Here is an 18386-nt window from a genome sequence, read left to right as displayed (position 1 = left end):
AATAGGACAGATTGCTACTCACCAGTTAGAGCAGGCAATGGGCAGCAGACAAGCATACTGAAAAAAAAGAAACTGTCAGATACTATATACTCAAAAAAACACTTAGGTACTGAAGGAATTATCGAAATACCAAATAGGGCTGAAATCAGTAAATGTGACATACATGTGAAGACAGAAAAATAATTACAGTTTCAGAAAAAACTGGATGATTTATTCAAGAGAAAGAACATCACAAATTGGATGAGATGGTCCACCTCTGGCCCTTATACAAGCTTGGCTCTGGCTGATAGAGTTGTTGGATGTCCAACAGAGGGACATCATGCCAAATTCTATTCAAATGTCACTGTAGATAGTCAAAATCCTGAGGTGGTCTAACGGCCCTGCCCATAATGCTCCTTACATTCTCAATTGGGGAGAGATCCAGCAACTTTGCTGGCCAAGGTAGGGTTTGGCAAGCATGAGGACAAGCTGTGTGCAGACAGGCATTATCTTGCTGAAATGTAAGCAATGTATGGCTTGCCAAGAAGGGAAACAAAATAGGATGTACAGTATTGTCAACAGACAACTATGCTGTAGGGGTGACATCCATGTCACCCTTACAGCATAGTTGTCTGTTGACCAAAAGTGATCTGTTACGAAAAGAAATCGCACCCCAGATCATCAGTCCTGGTAGTTGGACCGTATGGGATGTGGCATTCACGGTGGTATCCCACCGTCTGGGGCATCTTCAGACGCATCTGTGATGATCATTGAGGCTCAGTTCATAGTGGGACTCATCACTGAAGCCAATTATATTCCAGTCAATGCAATTCCAGACCAGGGACGTGCCTGGGGACACACCAGATAGCAGTGCGATACCAACCCGGCTGCTGGCTGCCATACAGCCAAACGAGGACTGATGGTCTACTGTGCCATTTCTTTTCATAACAGGACCTCTTTGGTTGTCATCTGTGTCACCATTACAACACAGACATCTGTTGACGATATTATAAACCCCATTTTCTTTCTCGTCATGACAAGCCATCATTTGCTTACATTTCAGCAAGATAATGCCTGCCCACACGCAATTTGTCTTCATACTTGCCACACCTTATCTTCGCCAGCTAGGTCACGGGATCTCTCCCCAACTGAGTATGTCTGCGGCATTATGGGCAGGGCCACCCAACCAGCTCATGATTTAGACAATACAATGTGCCACTTGGATAGAATTTGGCTTGATGTCCCTCAGTAGGACATCCAACAAATCTATCAATGCCAAACTTGCTCAAGAGTCAGAGGTGGACCAACTTGCTCAATTTGTGAAGCTCTTTCTCTTGAATAAATCATTCAATTTTTCTGACATTGTAATTTTTATTTTATTTTATTTTATTTTTTTTTTTGTCTGTGCACGTACATCACATCTACATATTTCCATCCCACACAGATAATTCTTTCATGCTGCATAATGTTTATTTTCATCTTACGAGTGTAATCTAATGGACAGAGCCCACCTCAGCATAGGGAGTCTCTGCTGGTTGGGAGTGTGGAGGTGGACAGACAGAGAGAAGTGTACTAGGGGGACGTAATAGTGTGTGAGGTTGGAATGGGAGCAGGGGAGGGCATTGAGGTGTGGGGCCACAGGAACGAAGCCTAGAAACTCTAGCTGCGACATATTCTTCACTCCTGTAAACCCCGTTACCTAAACCTTTGCTAGTCTCTCTGTCTCACATATCTAGGCCTTTACCTGCTCCCACCCCGGCCTCACACCACCACACCTGCTAGATGAGGACTGTCCCATACTTTCTAATATCTAAAAATCTTCCTTCAATGTGCCAGTCTGCCACTCAGTGTCTCCTCTAGGTGGGGAGCAGAAAGCTATCCTATTCCATATTATTGTTATTCCATCCCAGATATCCCAATGCTTAAAAATTAATTTTAGGCTTGCCGTAAAGTATTACACAAACACTAATTGGTTATTTTTTCTGATATTCAAATTATATTTTGCTCTCATTTTTGTCCCTTTATCTAATCAACTTTGCATTGTGACATTTCTGACGAAAGTACGAGTTATTCAGAAATTAGGTAAAAAGTAGTGAATTCTTCCTTTGAATCACTCTCACTTTGTCTCAGGCACGAGCAAATGTGTGTACCTGTATATGCATTTAGCTGTATCAAATTATCTTCCCCAACACACAAAATGGGGGTCATTATTCAATTTATCTTGAAAGTATGTGTGAAATGCACTTTCCACAAAAATGCTCAGATGCATAACTCTCAAAATATGTGTTTGAACAATAGGTCTGGAATTTTTAAAGACAAGGTGAAGAAACCATTGGATTGTATAATTTTTTTATTAATCACAAAGAAACAACATGATTCAAAGACATCAACAACAGCAATGGAAGTTCAAGTGAATTGTCTGCTTCCAATTCTGATCACAGAGAAACACTCCAATAGGAAAGAGGGCACAACATCCTGCTCCATTTTCAAAAGCTGCAATGTCAAATATTACAACCTGTAACAAAAAAAGGTCATGTGATAAATATTGTTTACATATCGATTACAGTAACAGAGGCATATATGGTCTAATAGGAAGGGTGAACACAAGGGCAGGACATGGGGAACAATGAACAGATGAGATGTGAAACCACGGTAAGTTAATAGTGGTGATAATGCCAGTTAATTACATGGGTGGGAAAAGCAACCACTCTTGCAACTCAGAGCTACTCTTGTTTCTGCAACTGATCTTCCGTTCCTTCATTGTTCCTATTTTTCTCATATTAATAATTCTAGTTATAGAAGGTTTTCTAACTAAAAGCTTATTAGCATTTTGTAATGAAACCGATAAACAATACAGTCTCATTCTCTAATGGAAGAACACAGTACATCGCGTTCGTAAATAACTTGATCCAACAAAACAGTGGACATTCATTACATGACATTTAATTTTAAGTATCAATACAAACACTTACATAAAACATTATTTACACTCAAAACCCATTATTCAAAACTGATGTCCATATGTGTAACTGTTTACAGTAGCAATTATTAATATAGTTACTATTGCTAGCTTTAATATGGATTGTTAAAAAATTTAGAAATGTTAACTTAAAAATGAACTGTAAGCAAAATCTTTTCTGTTAAAAAGTTAATGTTGAAACCACTGGAGAAACATTATAATGTATTATTGTAGTCATCATGTACACTGAAAAAAAAAAAAAAAATTGCAACACCAAAAAGTAATTAACGTAGAGTAATGAAATTTCAGGAACATATATGTCTAAGTAACTTATTTAAGTGATTAACATTGCAAGATCACAGGATAATATAAGTGCGAGATACACCATTGCAAATGTGATACACTAATGCATTGAAATCCAGTGTAACTGCCCGAATGTAAGCATGCAAACGTGCATGCATTGTGCTGGTTATGAGTTTGTGGGATGAAGTTCCATGCCTGTTTCACATTGTCATCAAAACAGGGATGGTTAATGCTGTTTTTGGGAGACACTGGAGTTGTTCGATGATGTCCCGTGTGCACTAAATTGGAGCCAGACCTGGTTATCAAACAGGTCAAGGCAACATGTTGACATACTGTAGAGTATACACCCATGCCTCCATCTTTGCTACCCTCCCTGTTTACCTCTACCCTGTTGCTTCATAACCTGGGTTGTGAGTAACTGAATCCACTTTCTCTTCTTCCCCTTCTTTCCCCTCTCTCCTCCCTGACGAAGGAACAAAGTTCCAAAAGCTAGGATACGTAAATTTTCTGTTATGTTTTGTGTATCTATTGGCTGTACTGGCCAACCCCTCTATCTCTTTGTTAGTATTTGTTTCACGTCTTTATATGAGATTTTCCATCATCACAATAATGTTAGTTTATAATTTACGGACAGCCTAATCCATTATTTCCTGTCAAGGTTTGAAACTTTAGAAAATCATAAATTTTGTCTTGGTAAAATAAAGGTGATTAGATGTTTCCCTTATGCACATGTAAAAGACTGTCAGTTCACATCTACGTTTATAATCTGCAATCCACCAGGAGGTGCATGGTACAGGGTAAGTCCCATTGTACCAGTTATCAGGGTTTCTTGCTGTTTCATTCATGTATGGAGCGTGGAAGAATGATTGTCTGAATTTGTCTGAATGCCTCTGTGTGAGCAGTAATCATTCTAATCTTATCTTCACGACCCCTGTGAGAGCAATATGTGGGGGCGGGTGGGGGGGGGGGGCGGGGGGGGGGGGTTGTGGTATATCCCTAGAGTTATCATTTAAAGACAGTTCTTGAAACTTTGCTAATACACTTTCTTGGGATAGTTTACACCTGTCTTCAACAGTCTGCATTTCAGTTCCTTCAGTATCTCTGCGACACTCTCCCATGGATTAAGCAAACCTGTGACCATGCTGCGTTTCTTTGTATACATTCAATGTCTCCTGCTAGTCTCATCTGGTACAAGTCCCACACACTTTAGCAATAGTCTAGGGGGGGTGGGAGGGGGCGGGGGGGGGTCACACGAATGACTTGTAAGCATCTCTTTAGTAGACTGATTGCACTTCCCCATTATTATACCAATACACCAAGGTCTACAACCTGCTTTACCCACAACTGAACCTATGTGATCATGCCATTTCATATTCCTACAAAGTGTTACACACAGGTATTTGTACGAGTTGGCAGATTCCGACAGTGACTCACCAATATTATAGTCACAGGATACTAAGTTTATACATTTCTAAACATTCAGAGCAAGTTGCCAATCACTGCACCATGTTGAAATCTCATCAAGATCTGACTGAATATTTATGCAGCTTCTCTGAAATAGCACTTCATTACAGATAGCTGCATCATCTGCAAAAATCCTGATTTACAGCAAGGTCATTAATGGACAAGAACTGCAAGGTCCCCAACACACTTCCCTGGGGCACACCTGAAGTTACTTCTACATCTGATGATGACTCTCCATCCAAGGTAACATGCTGTGTCCTTCTTATCAAAAAGTCCTCAATCCAGTCACGTATTTCACTTGATACCCCATATGATCATACTTTTCACAGTAAGTGTAGGTGTGGAACAGAATCAAAAACTGTTAGGAAATCAAGAAACACAATCTACCTGTTGCCTTGATCCAACGCTTTCAGCAAGTTATGTGAGAAAAGTGAGAGTTGGATTTCATATCATCTATGTTTTTGAAAACCATGCTGGTTGATATTGAGAAGGTAGTTCCGTTCGAGATACCTCATTATGTTTGAGCTCAAAATATTTTCTAAGAATCTACAACAAATTGATGTCATGGCTACTGGATGGTAGTTTTGTCACTCCTACAACCCTTCTTGTAGACGGGTGTGATCTGTAACTTTTTCCAAAAACTAGGTAAGGTTTTTTGGATAGATTACAGTGAGAAGAGAGGATAACTCAGCCACAAATTCAATATAGAACCTGACTGTGATTCCATCGGGGTCTGGAGCTTTGTTTAATGATTTCAACTGTTTCTCAACACAACTGACACTAATACCTATTTCGTTCATTTTTTCAGTGTACGAGGATTGAATTGGGGCAGTTCTCCTGGGTTTTTATTTGCAAAGGAACATTTGAAAATCGAGTTCAGAATTTCAGCTTTTACTTTGCTACCCTCAATTTCAGTTCCTGTCTCACTTGCTAGGGACTGGACACTAACTTTTTTGCCACTAACACCCCTTACATACGACCAGAATTTATTTGGATTTTGTGAAATGTCATTTGACAATATTCTGCTACAGTAGTCATTGAAGGCTTCATGCATTGCTCTCTTGACAGCCAAACATGTTTCATCCAGCGTCTCTCAATCTATAATCCTACACTTTGTTTTACACCTATTATGCAGTAATCTCTGTTCCTTTAGAAGTTTTCTTTACAGTGACTGTATACCACGGAGGTTCCATCCCATTATGAACTGTTCTACTAGGAACCTATCTACTCAGTGCGTGGTCAACTGTTCTTTTCAAGTAGAGGAAGAGCACCTCTACATGCTCCTGACCTGTGCTGAAAGTTTCAAGTTCCTCACTGAGATAAGATATTACTGATTTCTACTTAGTTAACTGAACGCATAATAAGAGGGAAACATTCCATGCAGGAAAATATATCTAAAAACAAAAATGATGTGACTTACCATACGAAAGCACTGGCAGGTCGATAGACACACAAACAAACACAATCATACACACAAAATTCTAGCTTTCGCAACCAACGGTTGCTTCATCAGGAAAGAGGGAAAGACGAAAGGATGTGGGTTTTAAGGGAGAGGGTAAGGAGTCATTCCAATCCCGGGAGCGGAAAGACTTACCTTAGGGGGAAAAAAGAAAAGGTATACACTTGCACACACACCCATATCCAACCACACATACACAGACACAAGCAGACATTTGTAAAGGCAAAGCGATTCGGCAGAGATGTCAGTCGAGGCAGAAGTACAGAGGCAAAGATGTTGTTGAAAGACAGGTGAGCTATGAGCAGCGGCAACTTGAAATTAGCAGAGGTTGAGGCCTGGCGGATAACGAGAAGAGAGGATATACTGAAGGGCAAGTTCCCATCTCCAGAGTTCTGCCAACGCAGAAAATCTTTTTGGTTTCGATGCCTTTCGCGTTTTTGGGTTCTCCATAGTTGACTCTGTCAATATTGTCTCTGACGCTATTCCTTATGCTCAACTGGATTCCTTGTCGACTACATTTTCGTCCCTTTTTTCTCCCGGTTTAGGCTGTGCGAACAACTTTGAAGCTCATATCATGCTCAAACCCACGGCTCGGCCTAAGTTTTTTCGGGCTCTGCCCATTCCTGTGGCCCTTCAAGATTGGGTAAAACGGGAGTTGGATCGTCTCACTGCGTCAGGGGTCTTACTTCCTGTCACTTCCAGTGAGTGGTCCTCTCCTGTTGTTGTAGTTGCTAAGGCCAATGGTGATATTTGTCTCTGTGGCGATTTCAAAGCCACTGTAAATGCTCAATGCCTCATTGACACTTACCCTATGCCCCGTCCTGAAGAACTGTTCACTAAACTCGCTGGAGGACAGTATTTTTCTAAAATTGACCTGTCAGAAGCTTATCATCAACTTCCTCTCGATGCTGCTTCCTGGCAGTTTCTGGTCCTTAACACGCCTTTCGGCCTCTATCAATACCAACGCTTGCCATTCGGGGTTGCTAGTGCCCCTGCTCTCTTTCAGCGATTCTTGGAACAATTATTGCTCCCTGTCCCTGGGTGTATCAATTACACGGACGACATTGTTGTCACTGCCTCCACCACTGACGAACATCTTCAAAATCTCCGCACACTTTTTAATGTCTTACAGACTGCCAGTCTTAAATGTAATCTTCAGAAATCACAATTTTTTCAGGCATCTATAACGTACTTTGGGTTCCAACTCTCTCGCGATGGTATTCAACTGTTTCAACACACTGTTGCTGTGATCGATGCCCTTCCTCGCCCTACATCTGTTAAGGAACTGCAGGCCTTCTTGGGGAAAATAGCATACTATCACAAGTTTTTACCATCTGCGGCGTCGGTGGCTCAGCCGTTGCATCCCCTGTTGCATAAAAACGTGCCTTTTCACTGGTCCGCGTCATGTGACGCGGCTTTCCAGAAATTAAAGACTATGCCTGGCTACTTATCGACCTGGCCAACATCTTGTTCTTGCCACAGATGCCTCTCAATACGGGGTCGGTGCAGTCCTTGCACACCATTTTTCTGACGGTTCAGAACAACCCATCGCTTATGCCTCCAAAACGCTCACGGATGCCCAACAAAGGTATTCCCAAATTGAGAAAGAAGCTTTGGCCATTATTTATGCTCTTCATAAGTTTGGTGTTTTTCTCTATGGCTCAAAATTTCATCTTGTTACGGATCACAAACCACTTGTTTCCTTGTTCCATCCATCAACGTCACTTCCCGACAAGGCTGCACACCGCCTCCAGCGTTGGGCTCTTTACTTGTCCCGTTTCAATTATGAGATTCATTTCTGGCCAATGGCTCAACATGCGAATGCTCATGCTTTGTCTCGCCTTCCCATGGGTCCTGATCAGGCATTCAATAGGGACGAACTTTGGTGTTTCCACCTGGATGTTGCCGAGCAGTGGGTTGTGGACGGGTTCCCCATCACTGCGGACAGGCTGGCAGCTGCTACGGGTTCTGACCCTACCCTCTCCCGGGTTTTATGCTGTATTCAGGAGGGTTGGCCAGATCGCCCGTCCGCTAAGACTTCTGATCCGTTGCGGAACTACTACACTTTGCGCTACCGCCTTACGGCTAGGGATGGTATTATCCTCCTCTCCACTGACAATGCTTCACCGCGTGTAGTGGTACCTGCATCTATGCGTGTTGCGGTCTTGCGCCTCCTTCACCAGGGGCACTGGGGTGTGTCTCGCACAAAATCTCTGGCGCACCGTCATGTGTACTGGCCTGGCGCTGACTCTGAAATTGCACACATGGTGGCTGCCTGCGGCCCTTGTGCGTCACAGGCCGCTGCCCCGAAGTCATCTTTGTCACCGTGGCCTTCGCCTGAGAAGCCCTGGGAGTGCATTCTTGCTGACTTTGCGGGACCTTTTTTAGGTACTTATTGGCTCCTTGTAATTGACGCCTACTCTAACTTTCCTTTCATTGTCCGTTGCACGTCACCTACCACCGCGGCAACCACCAGTGCTCTCATCCGCATTTTTTCTTTGGAAGGCCTCCCCTCTACTCTTGTTACTGATAATGGTCCGCAATTTGCCTCTTCCGACTTTGCAGATTTTTGTGCTCGTCACGGCGTTACTCATGTCACGGCCCCGCCGTTCCATCCACAATCCAACGGTGAGGCTGAACGGCTGGTCCGCACATTTAAGGCTCAGATGCGGAAACTTCTGACTTCTTCTGCTGATGATGATGCGCTTCTCCAGTTCCTGGCGTCTTACCGTTTCACCCCCATGGGCGATCACAGCCTGGCTGAGCTCTTACATGGCGACAGCCCCGCACGCTACTTCATCTTCTGCGGCCTCCCTCCTCATGGCCGCGGGTGCCTTCCCTTGGCCGGTTCACCGCCGCCGACCTCGTCTGGGTACGCGGATATGGCAGGCGGCCAAAAAGGAGCCCGGGCCGCATCTTACGACACCGTGGTAGACGCCTGTATGAAATCCAGATGGACACGGGTGTTGCAGTGCGTCATTCGGACCAGCTTCGGCCTCGGGTGCCAGCAACGCCTGTTCCGAATGCTGCCACACCACTTTTGGCTCTACCTGATGCCCGGGATCTTGGCATCTCTCAATACTCACAACGCAGCCCTCTCACCGTCATCGCGATGCCAGCACCAGAACGGACGCCACCATGAGACGTGCCCATGCAGGAACCGGAGGATCATCCTCTGTCAGAGTACATCTACTCGCCTCCTCCTTCAATGGATGCCGACACATCACCCACGTCTCCTGTCATCTCGACCCGTTATCATCGGGGACACTTCCGTCCGTACGGGAAGCCTCCTCCTCGAGACTTTACATTAGCCATCTCCAGGACACCTCCATCAAGACCAGTGCAACAATTTCAAAGGGGGGAAAAATGTTGTGACTCGCCGATTATTCAAAGTGCTGCCGCGCAATTACACGCGTCCTCTACGTGCGGCGCTGTCTGCCAGCCATGCAGCAGCTGCGCCACCTAAGCGGCCAGCCGAGCAGCGGCCGCTAGACTGAGACTCAGTGTTGAATCGAATGCCGACTTGTACACAGGTCAACTTACTCAGTGACTTATATGTGTTGTTGTGTTGTTCCTAAATATATGTGTTAAACTTGAAGTTCTAACACTTCTCTTTGGCAGTAATCTTTTATACAATTCTATTCTACTAGAACGATCCTGCAGTTAATGAGGTCCCAAATGTTTCATTGTATCCTCAATTGACTGCTCTCTTTCTTGATTTTAGTTTCAATATTACATTTCTCCCCCCCCCCCCCCCCCCCCCCCCCCCTCTCCACCTCACCACCCTTACTCCATCATTTTCTATGCCGATCACTTCTGCTTTGCAGTCAATATTAGAGGCGAAACTGGTGACAGAAGACATGCAGAAAATGCAAGTCTTTATGTCTGTCAGTTTCAATATTTTACAATAAAATACGAGCCTAAAGTATGCTTTGTGAGAAAAAGCTATCAGAAACATAATAGTATGTAAAATAACTACCTCTATGTTATTTATATGAAATCAAATAACAACACCAAAACATTTGATGATGAGCACTGTAAACAGAAATTGTAAATGGAAACCACTGAAATTGTAAGGTACCAAAAATGTTGTCTTACACTTGGGACTAAGAGAACTATGTCTACTCTAAGTGACGTTAAAAGGGCAATATCACAGCCCTTGACAATTTGGTACCTCAAAGATTTCCAGTTCTTTGCCCACATTCTCTGCCAACTGAGAACATGAAGGGTGGATTTCACTTCATGGTCTTCTTTCCTGCATTTAGCTTCCAAACATCAACTCTCACATATAATTTCAAATCAACAGTACAGGATGTCAACAGCATAGAAACAAAACCAAATACACACAATTATAATGTTGTTTCCAGACTTAGGCCTGTAAGTTCAATATTATATTCTCTTACTTTTTTGTTCTTTTCGAGGGTTTTGAATGGATTTAAGAACACTAGAAACACACGATTCTATGCCTTTAGCAAACTCAAGTGGTCCACTTTTAACTAAATTTGAGTTTTCTTTTACACTGAATAAGATGCTGCACATTGTTCCCAATTTATTTCTTGGGTTGGTAATAAAATATTTAACCAATGGTGGTCCAAAATTTCTATACAGTTATTTTCTAGTTTCTGTTTTTAGGACTTTTCCAATTTAGGAACACAATAAGGATCTGTTGAACCACATGCTGAAAACTATAAATTTCTACATCAATTCTTTAAGTCTGAAGACAACATAACCATACCATTAAACAGAGACTCACATTACACAGGACTGAAAGAATATGCACATAAAAACACACATCACTAAAAATAAAAATAAAATTATATTTATACACAGGTACTACTCAGGACAGTAAAATGTTATCATAAATGAATCAACCAAAAAGAAGACATCAGGGGTAACGTGAGAAACTAAAAAGGTTTTCAGCTAGTGAAGGAGGCAAGTTGAAAGTATATTTTACAACAACAAGCATTTTTGGTTACATTCAAAACATTAGTGGTACATTCAAAACATAAATAAATAATGAAGCTAGTTGTTTATCTCACCATTTTTTCAAGTTGTGTGAAAATTGCACAAAAGTAGGGAACACCATTTGTGCCGTAACAAAGAGCAGAACAGCATTAAATGAAATATAAAATAATCCATTCACTGTTCAATAAAAGATATTAGATATTTATGGCAACTGAGTTTAAATTCACACTAACCACAAAAGCAAATCAGAGTAGTTAGAAACAGGATAAGTTTAAGGAAGAAAAGTTGAAGTACAAGATGGAGGAAAGGAAACATGAACAAGCTTTAATATCTGGTACAGTGAGATGTACCCTCTGTCATACTCTTCATAGTGGTTTGCAGAGTGTGGATGAACATGTAGATAGCATCATCAAGAACGCAATCAACGTGTATCTGAAACTTGAGCTTCTCCTAGTGTGTAGTGTCACAAACGTTTTGACATTATTATACATACTTCTGCCACTGGGGCAATCATAGGTAATGACTAATTTGGCAGTAATATGCAGTGCTAGATTTGTTAAAAGAAAAAAAATAGACTTCTTAACATGTATTTATGGTAAGTAGCACTTTATCATTTCCTATATTTCTAAGTTCCTACCGAGAGTTTCCATAGTTTGATTTAGACTTCTGAAAAAGTTATAACACTTTTCTGAGCTTTTTAACAGTGTGAATACAACATTTGTATGTTACCGCTTCAACTAGAGCAAAAGTTCTATTCTATCACATCTCAAAATCTTTGGGTCTAATTTTTTTTGTCATCAGCGGTATACTGTCACAAATCAAGACTTGGTTATGTGTATTGTTAGATTTTGTTTATTATTATTTATGTGGGGTGTATGAGCAATGCAGCTGACTGGGATTCACCTGCTGCAAGTCATAGACTGACCGTTGCTGTGTTCACTGCCTGGGTCAAAGGTGCTGAAAGGATGTGCTCATTGATGCTATGGAGACACTGTTCTGTGTTTTATTTTAATGACAATTATTGTCAGTTTCTTCTTGTTTTGTTTATAAGAAAGGAATGAGGACATCATTAGATCTTTTGAAGAGTACACTACATAAATCACAAAATGTTATTTCTGTATTAGCAAAAAATTGGACTACATTGTATGATAGAGATGAAAAAGAAATCGTGATTAAATTCTTTCTGTGTTAGATTCCTGAACCCGCTGATCTTTGAGAGAGAGAGAGAGAGAGAGAGAGTGAGAGAGAGAGAGAGAGAGAGAGAGAGAGAGAGAGGGGGGGGGGGGGGATGGGATTTAATTGTATCTCCCCATGCAGCCGTAGCATTTTGGCATGTCGTACATTGGTCAGATCATCAGTAGCTTGGAGGACTCGTATGTAGGGCATAAGCAACACACACACACACACACACACACACACACACACACACACTTAATAATAGTCAAGAAAATTTACAACCGCAAAATATTGCCTCGGTACAGGTCATAGAATCTAATATACAACACAGATATTTCAATATGCATATCCAGTTACTGGAATAGTGTTATTAAGAAAGCTGTTGAGAGACAGAAGTTTTTGCTTAAATTCTTATAATTTACACCAGATGATATACAAAATAAACTCCAAATTACTGTAACAACATAGTGCACAAAGCACACATTCATTTTCTAATTACAACAATCATACCCCAAACTATAAAAATTAAAATATTGAAGACCAGCATCTAAGTTTAGCTGCTACCAAATTATGTCACAGGTAACAATTATTTAATTCACTTCTTAAACATAACAATTTAATTTAAAAAAGACAACAAATAACATTTTTAAGTACAATATTCAAGTTTAGGTGCTGCAAAGATGCATAACAATCATCAATGTTTCAACATTCTTATAAAAAATACAACATAAAAAGGAAGACCTGATTGTAGATCATGGGTGGGCTATGTAAAATAAATGACAAAAATCAGCAGCTGTAAAAGGCAGATTTTTTTCCAACTACAACCAATTCCTCCATTTTACAACAGCATAAATGAATGCAGCTCTTTTTCCCCCAAATTTGCTGCTTCAGATTATTAGTGTCATAATGAAGTCTTTTAAGAATTAGAGGCACAAACAGATTAATAAATACAAACAAAAGCAGGAATATTCAATTTGCTCGAGGCTACCAAATGAAAGAAGAAAGGGGGCTAGGGAGGAGAAAACAAGATCACGTAAGAAAGAAATAAACTGCTGATTGTTTGCATCATTCCTAGACTCAAAACCCTAAGCAAAAGAAACAGTGATGATAGCATTGATTTAAAATCATGTCAGAAAAGACGGCAGCTAATTCTAGGTGATCCTCCATAAAGCCATGGTCTCACGTTGTCAAACCCCTGCAGGATTGTTTGAGGGACAATGATTTGACATTTATTGTTAAGTCAAAAAGGCAATGCATCTTTGACTGAAGAAACAATCAAAAATATATTCTTTTAACGGAATATTTACATTGCAGTGTACTGATCTGAGAAACATACTGAAAAGAAACATGACTATGTTGAGAAATTTTCATTTTGTATTTTCTTATATTTGTAACCGCAGTACATGAAAAAAGTGACACTCGACATTTGAGTTAACTGAAAGATGAAAGATTAGGGTTTCATGCCCTGCCGATCCTTGTCCCCAAACGGGGACAGCCCGCAAACAGAATTCTACCAACCAGCTTGGACTGAAAACATAACACACAAGAATCGTGCCCGTGAGTGTAGATGACACTCGGAATATCACGCAACACGGATACCCGAGTATGGTGTCTGTCAGAGCAGATTGCAGATGAAGCACGAAGGCAGAGGGAACAAATTACAGACCTGCTCCATCTGACGGTCAGTCTCAAGTAGCACTTTGTAAAAGCAACAACTAATGTCACCGAAATATGCGAGGAAGACAATGATGTCCAACTGTGCAAAGGACAACTCAGGAATTTCAGCAAACTTCTGGAAAAACCTGAAGAATTAAATTGACAGAAACCTGTTCTGGATTGGTAACTTACAAAATAAAACATTTTCAATCTCTGGACTAGTCACACACAAGAAAGATAACAGGCCTTTAAAAAAGAGGATACCATACAGTGTAAAGCTGAAACATGTAAATTAGTCTGGCCAATATGCTCTACACCTGAGCAAAAGTGTCAATGAAGTGGTGCACCTTTTAGGAACTGTTAAAAAAGTGTCATTTTACATCAATGAACACAGCAATGACAACCTGATCCTAGGAGAAAAGAGCTGATACACACTATTTATTTAAGAATGAACACTTCACCTCAACTTTTCACAGCACGGGACCATCAAAAATTGAAACAATAGAGCAACACAGAGGACACTACCACACAGCTGGGGGAGGGCACAGAGAGAGAGAGAGAGTTTAATGACCTACTTACTCACTTTTTACTGGCAACAAGATAAGAGTGCAGGTGGTGTCATATCAAAATTGTAGAGAACATGCACGAGAAAAAGTTTTAACAATAGCAAATTAACGTACTTGCTAGTGCTTATTTTTTTTTTTAAATATCTCTCTCAAACTGATCAGGTATTGGAAAAAGAAAGATAAATATTTTGAATTAAGACTTAAAACAGGATGGAAACGGGTACCATATTGGCCTGAATATAAGATACACCATTTCTACAAAAAATCTCCCATAAAAACTGGGACTTTTATGAATCATAGAAACCTCTACTGTAGTGCTTTTTCTTAAGTTTGAAATGAAACAAAAATATCACTACAGTTTGTAAATCAATTGTTGTGTATGAGGTAGCAATGCAAACATTCTCTTTGTTGCTATCCCATTTAGGTAGTGACTACAGAGGGATCCAGAAAAATGTAGACATTCTCTGATAGTTATTACCTTTGGAACAAAGTGTTATATGGCTGCAATTTTGAGTGGTAGCATAAACCACTGTTTTCCCAACAGATCTTGTCGTGTGGGTTTCCAGCAGATGACAATGCAGCACTGGATGAAGTACAACTATTGTTTGAGCAATGCAAGGCTGTACTGAAACAACAATTTATTGTATTTGGTATAAATTTTAAGCCGACAATGCTGTTTAAAATGTGCACAAGGAAAGGTCCTCTGAACAACAACATCAACCTCCAGGTTCCAGCACTGCTGTATTGCAACATTTTTCTAGATCATCTCAAAAATCTATGAAGCATTGTGTATGGGGAAGTGGGATAAGCTGATCAAGTGCATGATAAATTCTGAAGACTGCAAAGTGGAAAGTGTACATTCCAAGATTGTTTCACACTATGAATGAGGACAACTCGAATCGAAGGATGGAGCACTACGAGTGGTCTGAAGGCATGCTTCACGAAGATGAATGGTTTGCAGGGAAGGTTATCTGGCCTAATGAGGCACAATTCAACCTGAATGGTAATGTAAACTGTCATAGCTGCGTGTATTGGGCTGCTGAAAATCCTCATGTTCACATGGACAAACATGTTACTTCACTTGGTGTTAATGTGTGGTGTGGTCCGTCATAGTATTGTTTCTCTGACCCATTCTTCTTTGAAGGTACATAACTGGTGAGGTGTATCATATACTGCAAACATTGATTTTATTAGCCATCCAAGTGGTGTTTGGAAACAAAAGATTTTTACCTACAAGACTGTACTCTGCCTCACCACCACAGAGATATCAGATTCTACTTAGATGAAAATATACCTGGACGACAGATAAGTTGAAGAGGAACTGTCAAGTGCCCACCAAGTTCATGGGACCTTACAATTCTCGACTTCTACCAATGGGGGACCTCGACAAACAAAGTTTACCAACAGAACCCAGCTACACTGAATGAGATATGAGAAACCATCAAGACATCCTGTGCAGCTACCACACTGGCAACATTGACAGCTGTACTTCAGTCAACAATTCAGCAACATTGATGTTGCTTGGCTGCTAACAGGTGTCACTTTGAACACACAAAATGATCTTCCTCCCATGCAAGAATTTTGACACTATGCCATTTTGTTCCATCAATATTGACTATCAAAGAGAGTCTACATTTTTCTGGACCCCTCTGTATTACCATTCTCACAGTTTCACTATTTTAGACAATGGGACAGGCACAGTTTTTCTCTAACTAAAGAATATAATTTATTCTTCACCAATGAAGCACAACATTGAGAGAAAATTTTGGAATTCCGTACAGTTACGTTGCAAATTTCAAACTCACAGTTATTCATCTAACAGATGTGCTTTTTAAAGGTACGGTTCAAGAAATGCTGCACATGCAATGCCCGGGATTGTAGCGACGGCACTGTACTTTGGGAGGAGAGTGACAAAAATACTGACAGTGACAAAACAATGAATGTTAGTGAAGTTAAGAGTGTCTTACATGAAAACTGCAACTGAAAGCTTTGTTTTTGTGTGTAATTTATCTATAGTGTACTACAAAAAAACTGGTTAAGGGTAAATCACATTTTGAAAAGCTTTTGTAAATGGGCAACTTGACAAATTATTTTTAATTAAGTTTCTCTCTTTTTCGAAATTAAAGGTGCAACTTATATTCAGGCCAATTCGATGTGTATATAATTTATGATAACTATGAACAGACTTTGAAATTTGTCTACATCACACCAGGTATACTCAACTTATTTCACTGCCCCACACAGATGCTCATGTCCGGTGGAAGTCTCCTCTAGTTCCCCCACTTTTGGCCAGAAGCATTATTTCAGATATCACAATGTCATGACTCACAGCTTTGCACATATCGTACACTGTTAAGGCAGACACCGATACAGCAGCGAGAGCTTCCATCTCCATGCCCATCTGCCCTCTACACTTTGCCGTGCCAGTTATAATCACACAGTTGAGAGCAGAGTCCAGTTCAATGTCCAGAGCCACAGAGGATAAAGATATGTTATGACACAGAGGGATAAGGCTGGACGTCTGCTTGGACCCCACAATTTCCGCCAGGCGAGCAACGCTAAGTACCTTCAGGCCATTTTCTCGTATGAGTTTCATCAGTTCGGGTCCCACAAAAACCTTTGCTCGTGCTGTAGCAGTCCGTTCTGTCACCAGCTTCGAACCCACGTTGACCATTTTCGCCCTGCCAGACCGGTCAACATGAGTCTGACTTTCGGACTGTGCTCCCAAACTGCAGAAACGGCAAGAGAAGACAGAGGGCTGTGCTCTGTGTGTTTGTTTTGTTAGGAGTCCTGCATTGCACATAATGCTTGGGGCACAGGGAAGCAAAAGAAACTGTTTTCTAGATTCAGTCACTACACTCAAATTACGTGACAACAACTGAGACGTCTGTGTATCCGACACAAACAGGGGCGAAATATTGGTATCTGAGAAGAAGTACTTTTGAAAATCTTGTTTCTGAAGGTTTAACAACTTCCAACTTTGTGCCTTCACGACATCACTACAGCCATCAAGTTCTGGGCCACCTGGAACAAAAATACAAGCTGTAACAAAGAACTCTTCATAATCTGAAAATAGGTTAACTACAAAAGAATTTTTAAGCATTCGTGTTGAAACACCCCCGATTAATTCCTTTACTGGATTTTTGGTAATTTACCGAAGCCACCAAACAGTTAATTATTATGATATATGACCGTGTGCTTAATGGATGAAAGGCTATTGGTTGTTCTGCTGTGGTTTCAGGAGTATTTCAACCGAATGCGGCTGTTCTGGGACGGAATAGCTAATGATTGAAAGTTTGTCTATTGTTAAGAATCACAAAGGTTGTGATGTACAACTGATATATATTTCCTACTAACACACAAATTCTGAGGCAGTTGCTACCTTTGCCTTACACGTCTAATTGTGGTTATCTCTTTTTATTGATTGCTGATTTTCAGTACTTTGTCACACGCAATGCTGATGGTTAACATTCACAACAATCCTCACTGCAATCCATGGTTGTTGCTGGCCGACACGGTTGACGTGAAACACGTAATTCGGCACTTGTCACTTTCTGTTTCTTATCACTTGCGAATCGGCATTAGTGAGAGTCAACCCCACGACGATCAGGGGGACGTGCTCACTCGTCATACTCCAGTGAATTTTACCGTTTACAACTCACTCGACCACCATTCTTGCCCGTCTTTCCTGCTCTACTGCTCACTTGACACTCTACCATACTACTGCGCACTCAGCACTAGTCTCACTGCCTACTGCAGCGCTCGACAATCTACTCCTGTCCGCTATCGACCTGGGCGTCAGATACTAGCATCTTTGTTTGTGGGATCACGGATCCCTTACAGTGTTCAAGACAAGTTC

At 41.0% G+C, this 18386-nt stretch overlaps 2 protein-coding genes across 5 annotated transcripts in view; both read right to left on the bottom strand.

Annotated features, from left to right (window-relative positions):
• LOC126480969 (molybdenum cofactor biosynthesis protein 1-like) overlaps positions 1 to 18386 on the bottom strand; it is a 343445-nt gene that overhangs the window by 117623 nt on the left and 207436 nt on the right. For 2 of the 4 annotated variants that reach the window (XM_050104406.1, XM_050104403.1), the window contains one exon: positions 17417 to 17551. The exons of 1 other annotated variant lie outside the window; for it this stretch is intronic. Coding sequence is in view for 1 of the 3 variants with exons in the window: in XM_050104405.1 (XP_049960362.1) it covers positions 2481 to 2494 (14 nt within the window). In the remaining 2 variants the exon portion in view is untranslated. Of the gene's footprint in view, positions 1 to 2367; positions 2495 to 17416; positions 17552 to 18386 lie in introns of those variants that run through there. One more of the 4 variants, XM_050104405.1, reaches the window with a different exon arrangement.
• Positions 16776 to 17330, bottom strand: LOC126480971 (cyclic pyranopterin monophosphate synthase-like). Its single transcript, XM_050104408.1, has one exon. The coding sequence runs from the start codon at positions 17328 to 17330 to the stop codon at positions 16776 to 16778; it is 555 nt and encodes a 184-aa protein (XP_049960365.1).

The sequence above is a fragment of the Schistocerca serialis genome, chromosome 5 (genome assembly GCF_023864345.2).
Source record: "Schistocerca serialis cubense isolate TAMUIC-IGC-003099 chromosome 5, iqSchSeri2.2, whole genome shotgun sequence".
NCBI classification, from domain to species: domain Eukaryota; kingdom Metazoa; phylum Arthropoda; class Insecta; order Orthoptera; family Acrididae; genus Schistocerca; species Schistocerca serialis.
The sequence above is the reverse complement of the archived record's forward strand: the minus strand, read 5'-3'. Positions and strand labels throughout refer to the sequence as shown.